Raw genomic sequence first — 8589 nt, 5'->3', positions numbered from 1 at the left:
AGCGATGTATAAATGATTCCTCCTTCCGTTTGCCTATAAAATGTTCCTTTCCTATTCTTTTCCTATTGTGAGAGCTCTGCACTTTTGACAATTGGCCCCTAGGTGGCAGAATAAGTCATTGTTTTAATAGGAGACCTGTAGAAAATTACAACCATAGAATTCACTACCAATGAATTTCAGAGAATTCGGCTGGGGGAATAATTTATAAATAGAGCCCAAAGTATAATAAAATTGTGGCTTTATAAAATGTGTGCTTTTTTTACATGAACAACTGCTCAGTGCTAAATTAGAGATTCTGCATGCTATTCACAAAATGCTGACAGCAGGACCCAACAACAGATCATCTTTTGCTGGTGTCCTCCCACCTCATACAGCCAACACCAAACTACATGTCACCCCTCACTTCCACATGAGCAACTTAGTTCACTCTCCAAAACACAAAACTTTACCATCCTTTACCCACATTGATGTCAATTCCACATGCTACTCTTTGTCCCCCCATCCCCATTTTTTACTCTCCTCTTAGTATAGCGCATCATCATGTCACATACAAAAGCTCAACTACATTTACCTACCACACAAATGATCCCACCCAATTTCCCTCTATTTACCCACAACCTCAGCAGTCTCCACTTCCCACAGTGATCTTATACACACAAAGTTCCACTGCAATTATTGCCTCAGATCTTTTTAAAACAATACAAATAACAGATGGCAAATTTAAATAGTACAGTACACGCACAGAGCAAGGGTACTACTGGTTTGTAAATCTCAAACCATGATTGAAACACCTTTGGAAAGCCATTTAGATCCTTTACAACAGTAGCCCAAGAGATGTAGGAACAGGGAACCTTGGATTTTTTTAGGCGAATTGTTCAAAGGGTTGTTTCAAGCAGTGTTTCCTGGTTGATTTTGCAAACCAATCATCTTTCTTGGGTTATTTTAGGTTATTACAGTACATGTGCAATAAAAATTAATAATTTTGATGATGTGAAAACCTTTACAAGGAACTTTATTTTTTTTTTTCCAAAATGTATATAGGACCCCAAAAATAGCAAACTTTCAAATGTGCTAATCACATGATTTATTCCCAAAAGCAAAACACGTTACTATATCATTTTTACAACCCTTTTTATGTAAAAAAAATCTAAAGATTATAGATGTATGTGTAACAATAAAACACTTGTTTGGGTAAAAACTGCATTGTGTTTATTCTTTTTAGCAAAGGTTTCAGGTAACCAGAATTAAAATGTAGTTACACATGACATGATTGGGTAAGTACATTTATCCCAAAGTACTCCTAAGGGATTTCTTCTAGAGGAGAGAAAATAGTTATCAAATTTTGTCCCTCAAATGCACCAAAACATTCCCCTGTATTTTGCAGTAGAGGATGCCATTAATATCTTGCTCAATGATGTCATCAAAAATGTTATCACACTGATGGCTGAAGTTATGTAGGACACATGTATGTTGCACAAGCAGAATTTAAAACCTTGTCAACTACTACTACAGTGCATACGTGAATAGATGTTAGAGAAAATGGCACAACAAAGATTAGCTAAATGTAATAAATCTTAAGAAAGTGGGTTCATGTTTTAAAAAAAAAGAGTATAAAGTTCATACTAACAAATGTGCAGGGACTTGCTCACTAGCTCCATCCTGACCCTCTCCACCCTGACTCCCTCCCCCATCCTGGCTGAACTTCTCATTCTAGTACTGGCCCTGCCCGCTTCAAGTTGACCACAACCCATATTTTGCACAGCACCCTATATGCCCCAGTCTTTTCTCTGAGGAAACTTTCAGGCTCAGTTCTCTCCCAAAATAGTAGCATGATGGCAACATTTCTTTACCCTGATTACAGTTTTCAGGCTAATGCTCTAAACTTCATCTTTATTTTCACTTAGAATGGGTAGATTATTATCCTTTTTGGCATTCACTTTAAGCAATACTACTTTGCCTAGCAGGACATACCATCATTCATGTCAGCATGTCCTCTCCTTGCACTAAGGCTAGGCAATAACACATTTGGTGAAGCCTAAAATAGAACATAAGCTCCTGATAATTGCAGTTACATACATTAAAGGCAGTGTATACGTGGCATCTGAGTAATGTCACTGCAATTATTTAATGGATTTTTATCTATAGGCAGGGCTGTTGTTTCCAGGTTGGGGTGTTTTTATTGAGCATACATTTCAAGTCATTATTCCAGAAATGATTTTAATGTTGTTTGTGATGTGGCTTTGACACTTCAGATATTTGTTTTAAAATGTTAATTATAGTCCATTGTACATGACCAAAATACTAAGAATTATTAAGTATTTAGCGCCACTTTATTCAAACTCTCTGCTTAGATATCAACAACAAAGGGAATGCAAGGTTACCAATTATTGAACCAATTCAGGATTCACATTCTGATAAAGAAGAGGAAAATACAACCATTATAAGGAACTCTAAACGAAGTAAGCAAATATGATTCCCTGACGTTTTTGAAATTCATGTTTTCTTGTATATCACCAATGCTTTTGATACACATAGAAACGAGAGTTTGAGCACATTTAATTAATTACATAAACTAATCTTTTGTATGTATATCTGAAATAGTAGACAATCAAATGTGTATTTTCTTTTGTTACTATTAAAAACATAAATTATTTGCTACTTATGTATTAGGAGCTATTTACTGGAGACTCAACATTATCTTTGTGTTTGTGCCATTTCACTTAATTTTTGTTCATGTTTTTGCTGTTTTACTGTTGCTAAAAGTGTGAAACTCATAAGACTATTCTGTTAGCCACAGCCACATCCGTATTTGAATATATACTGCCTGTCCAAAAAAATGTCACACTCTTTTTTATGTTGTTAGACTAGCTTTGATTAAGGCACACATTCCCAAGGTATCTTTTCAATATGCTTATGTAATGTCACAACATTTATTTCCATCTCGAGTTGCATTCATTTTTTGACAAGATCTAGCATCGATGATGCAAGATCCTGCCTTCTGCATAAAGTCTTAACCAGCACATCCCAAAGATTTTTCTGTGAGGGTAAAGCCTGGACCTGTTGACCAATCAATGTGTGAAATGATGTGTCTCATCCTGCCTTAACCAGAATTTCACAATTGAAGCCTGACTCATCCTGGAATTGTCACGTTGGAATAAGTCTGTTCTATCAGGGAAAAAAAAAATATTAATGCAAAAACTTGGTCTTTCAATATATTCAGGTAGTCAACTAACCTTATTTTTTGGTGCTGAACCTAGACTTTGACCAACTAAAGCAACCCCAGATCATAACATTGTCCCACAGTCTTAGGGACTTGTTTTTTTTAAGGGAGGTTTTTTGGCCAATAAGCATAGTTAAAAGCACTTCAAGGTACATGAAGCAACTTTTTGGCATAAGGTGACACATTTAATTAAGAACACCACTCCCCATAATAGCTAGGGAAGTTGAAATGTTATTAGGACCTAATTACCTAAAACAAGTACGGTAAATCAAGGCTGAGCCCAAACCTACATTTGAAGAACATAGATAATGGGTACTTTCATACAATGGTGTAAGAGAAAACATACTGATTTCATCTGTGATAAACATGGTATGGTTACTGGTAATACGTTTACATAATATAGGTAAACATGCAGCATTAGAGCATCATGATAACTTTGATATTTGTAAATAAAACCTCTACTGGTATAAACAGTGACCCTCTTTCAAATATGCACCAATAAAGATATTTACAATTGTCAAGAGATGCACATAAAGATATTCTACCACTGTTAAAAGATGTACTTATCAGCAGAGGTTGGACTAAATTGTCACCCTACAAGTCCATGTCGAGTCCCAAGTCATTGACACCAAGTCCCAAGTCGCCAAGAATTCTTCCAGGTCATGTCTCAAGTCAAGTCACTTAATTTATCCCCATTTGTCCCCATATAGAAACAGAACTTTGATCCTGTTTTTGAGCACAAGATCACATTCTAAGTCCACAGCTTTCTCTGCTGCTGAGGGTTCTGTAACACCACCCCCTTTAGCTGTCAGAGGAGAAAACGTAGAATGCAAGAAAAGTGGGGAGGAAAGTGGTGTTACAGAAGCCTCACTGCCTTCCTCCCTTCCCCCTTCAGCTGTGCGCAGAGAAAGCAAGTCAGGAGTCGAGTAGCAAGTCAGTGAGGAAAACCCCGAGTTGAGTTGCAAGTCGTTCATTAGGCGATGAATCCAAGTCCTGCGACTCAAGTTCCAACCTCTGCTTATCAGAAACTGCCTACAGCACCTCCATTTTTCTAAGGTATGGGGGATTTTCTAAATGCAGCTATCTTTTTCTTTTCTATATTTAGCTATCTATCTATACAGATTTGTATAAATGTATAGTGAGCAAATCCATAAATCTCCTTGCATTTTGGATAAAAGGTATACATACTTGCAAGTAGCTTCAAATGTCCTCTCTTGGGTCTTACTAAATTAAGGCTACATACACACTTTAGATGATTTTCGTCCGTTCTCCCCCCTCCCCTCTCTATACAGCAGAATAACACTGTATGTACAGCGCTTGTTTATGCACCTCTCTGTCTTTTGTCATTGGAAAGGATTGTGAAAGATGCTTTCCAACGACAAAATCTAACGTGTGTACGCAGCCTAAGGCAAGTTAGTTAAAATATGATGGAAACGTACACATAAGTTTAACTCCATTCTAGAGTTAAAATACTCTTCAAATAACCAACATTTTTTTGTTTTTACTTTGCTCTTGATTTGCCAATATTTTAAACTCTCCTTCAGTGATAGATTCCTGGACTAAAAATGCAACTACTTAAAGTTCTAATACATGAAAAAGCAGAATTAGCACAGCAGATAAAAGGCCAAGCATCCCCTCCAGAACTACCCTGCTTTTTATTTACTAGCACCAGGTATGTAGAATATATTCCCAGCACAAAAAGTTTTCTTTCCCATTTGTATATACACATTAGGCTGGATAAACATTTCTAATCACACATGTAACACAATAAAGGTAAGATACCATTAGATAAAAGTTTGATAAATATGACATTAAATGCAAATAAACACAAATTGCAATCAATTATTTTTCCCTAAACTGTTTTACGGTGAAATCATATACTCAGCACAGAAGTGTTTGTGTCAAATTATGTAATATTAAATCATTTCAAAATAAATGAGTGGCAGATTGTAGAGGCTCTTCTTTATCCTTAGACTACAGTAATCAAAATACTAAGACAACCACATAACATATTACTTTAAAGAGACACTTTGTAAACAGTATTTTTCAAACAAACATGGCACTGATGTATAGCAGTCCATCTGTAACTCATCAAAATACATAAACTATATATCTTTCAGTTTTGATCTTTGCAGTTCCCTTTATGGACAATGATTGTGTCCTTCATTCATGCCGAACACGTTCCAGGGCAACATAAAAGTTGCTCTTCTCCTCTAGGCTGTGCCAACCGATAGGTCCCACTTCGCAGTCCGCACATACCAGGAACTTTACACTTCCCACGTCTTTGGTGAATCCCACATTCTCAAATGTAAACATGTCATGTACCAGCCAGTGCTCAACAAGCAGCTCACAATCAGGATTGGCATCTTCAGCCAAGGATGATTTCTTTTTCATTGAAGGCAGGAGCAACTACATGGATAAAAAAAGAGCAGAATTAAAAAAAAACTTCCATTTATTCATAACACATGGCCATTGTGACATTGACCCCATTTTTAAATAAAATGAGACAACACACACAAATAGACAGCACTGTAAAATCACACTGAAATGCTACATATTTGTGGGAACATCAGACACTGTCCTTTATTTGGTTTCTGATGTTCTTGCGTATACCGAACAATGTCTTCGTAAGCAGGGGACAAATACCGTGTGTGTACAAGTAAACATAAAGCCGAAGAGGATCTGTACTACGTAAAAACTCACAATTCAGTTATACCAATATATGGCTATTAAAGTGCTTCCATTTATTATTTTTTTCTTGTATCTCTTTATAGATGGTCACAAGTTTTCCCTCAAATTACTTTTCTGCAGTAAAACTAGACGCAAGTATCAATGGTTCAATCTAAAAGCAATGCACAGGAACCGAGCAATGAAAGGTCAGACAGCAGTGTTTTGCTATGCAATGCATATAAGTAGTGTTGCTTTAGAATAATCGAAACTGCAACGTACGATCACAATTAAAATGTTGAGCCACTACCGTGTCTTCCCGCAAAGCATGCAATGGAAAAGGGTTGTTTTACCAAACACCTTTGCAGGACATTTTAAATGATTCCCAATCTCCTGTTATGAGCTCCCTAGAATCCAGGACCATTTGGCCATCTTCCAATCCCACTGGTTGGCCTTCTACAAAATGTAATGTATAGAGCAGTCTGCATAGAATGGTTGGGCCGATCTATGTGCCACAAACCTGCCCTGCACACCCTATGGGCAGCTTCAATCACCTTAATAACACATGTATCTCATTTTAGATGATTCCTAAAACCCCGGCAGGGCTGCAATAAGCTGGGGCTGCATTAGTATTGCCCTGGGACAGGCAAGGCTGTAGCTCCGTCTCTAGCGGGTGGAGAGCCGGTGACACATTCATCACTGAAAGCACACGTTGTACGGGAATAATAGCAGTGGTTCTGACCTCTCTCTTTGCCAGGGTGGCCATTCCCGCCGACAACACCCGGCAGCCGCACCGCTGACACAGCACAGCCCGAGAATTCTTCCCGTCCGCTGATACCAAGGACTCGTCCATTCTAGCTTACTACACAAGGAGGCCGGAGACGACTGCACAGTCATGTGACTGGTGTCCTGGGTGACATCATCGAATCACGTGACGTTCACCAGAGAAACCGGAATTTGGTTTTTACTATTTCCAATTCAGTAGAAGGACAGCAGAGGGTTGATTAGTGTGAGAATGCAATTTCCCGTACAGCTAAATGATCTGCTGCCCTCTAGTGGTTGGGATGGGAATTAGGCTATGTTTAGATTAGCATTCTTCCAAGCAATTTTGAAAGAATGCCCCCCCCCAGCGGGGTCCTTCTCCTGACCACCAGCCAGAGCCGTTGGCCACCAAAGAATTCTTGGCAAAATAATAGTGGGGACGCGTGCCCATTCCCCAAAAAAGTGAGAGCGCGGCAATCCCACCAGTGCCCGCCCCACTACACTCCTGAGCCAGTCAATTCAATAGACTTGGGACATGAATAGGAAGTGGGGGCAGTGAGAGTGCATGCTCCCCTCCAGTCCTTTGGAAGAAAAAACATGTGGCCCCATTCTATTTTGCAAAATCAAAGTATTTTGGACTCCTGTACTCATTCCCCAGGGTGAAGGGGTGAGTATTTGAGGACTGCCTTAATAAAGGGAGCTTCCTGATTTCAATAAGCTCTCCACATGCAGAAACGTAAAACACAGAGGTGAATTTTATGAATGGAAAGGTGGGGGGAACATACATTTGCCAACTCATTTCCAATTCTGGAAGCTCCCAAGCCTATTAAAAAAGTCTTAAAAATAAGTGAGGAGGAGGTAAGAGTCCTTCAAAGATAGTTCCCTAATGGGTGTAAACCCCAGGTAATGAGTACTATTCAACAAAAGAAAGAAAAAGAAAGTGTTTTATGGCAAACACACAGATTTTACTTTGAAACCAAAATATGGTCATCACAAGTCAGTAATAAGTTACAATGTCCGAACATAGGCTTGGTGTAGGCCACACAGTGGTGCTAGACAAATTGCTATTTATTTTACCAGAAAATAGGTTATAAAGACTGATTGTTCATAAACAGTCCAGACAATCAATTACAGCCGTCCTTCTGACCCAGTGTTTCCTTTCTCAGAGGGTACTGCGGCATGCAAGGCAAACTTTTTTCTTGGGTTTTCTTGTGAAAGTTCCTTTCTCAATTTTGTAAAGTGATTTGTCACTGCCACACACCCTAAACTTGTCCTATTATTTAGTTGAGCCAATAACTTTGTCACAACTTTTTATCTTCTGGGATGAGGGGTCCTAAAATATCATGTAGAATCAATTTTAATAATATTATTTTCAATTTTTGGGAAACTTTACAGTGTTTTATTATTATTATTATTATTAATATTAATAATAATATTAGGAATAATATTTATTTTCTCCAAAAGCCTTTCACAGGGCTTTGCAAGGCAATAAAACATCCACAAAGGGCTGCAAAATACAGCTGGCAACAGTTCTTAAAAAACAGCTATTCCTGTCTCAAGATTTTCTTTTGACAAAAATATACACTTTTTTTTACAATTTTTTATTTACCTAATTATCTATCACTACACTCTTACTCTCTTACTGCCTTACTTTCTAGATCATGGGTGTCAAACACAAGGCCTGTGAGTGGAATCCGGCCCGCCTGGTCATTTTATGTGACCCGCGTTAGCTTCCCCGTGACTGTCTGAAGGAGCAGAAAAGAGAAAATAATGCACACAAGAGAATTTTTCTTGGTATCATGTGGCACCATGGAACAACATACAGCTTGAGGTAGGCAATGTCAAGAAGATTAATTTAATGCCTTTGTTTCACAGTTTTCCTTTTCCTGTCAAACAAGAATTCCCTGGAAGTTTAATGATGTTTCCTGCACTCAAGTTGT

The 8589-nt window shown here is 38.1% G+C and overlaps 1 protein-coding gene across 1 annotated transcript; it reads right to left on the bottom strand.

Moving 5' to 3' along the window:
- Positions 1 to 2308: 2308 nt before the first annotated feature.
- Positions 2309 to 6799, bottom strand: RABIF (RAB interacting factor). The gene is made up of 2 exons (XM_072422290.1): positions 6630 to 6799; positions 2309 to 5629 (listed from the first exon to the last, which is right to left on the bottom strand). Exons 1-2 carry the CDS (start codon positions 6738 to 6740, stop codon positions 5384 to 5386), a joined length of 357 nt encoding a protein of 118 aa, XP_072278391.1. The 5' UTR covers positions 6741 to 6799; the 3' UTR covers positions 2309 to 5383.
- Positions 6800 to 8589: the final 1790 nt, after the last annotated feature.

Source organism: Pyxicephalus adspersus, chromosome 1 (genome assembly GCF_032062135.1).
Source record: "Pyxicephalus adspersus chromosome 1, UCB_Pads_2.0, whole genome shotgun sequence".
Classification (NCBI taxonomy): domain Eukaryota; kingdom Metazoa; phylum Chordata; class Amphibia; order Anura; family Pyxicephalidae; genus Pyxicephalus; species Pyxicephalus adspersus.
Note: the sequence above shows the minus strand (reverse complement) of the source record. Positions and strands in the feature narration are given on the sequence as shown.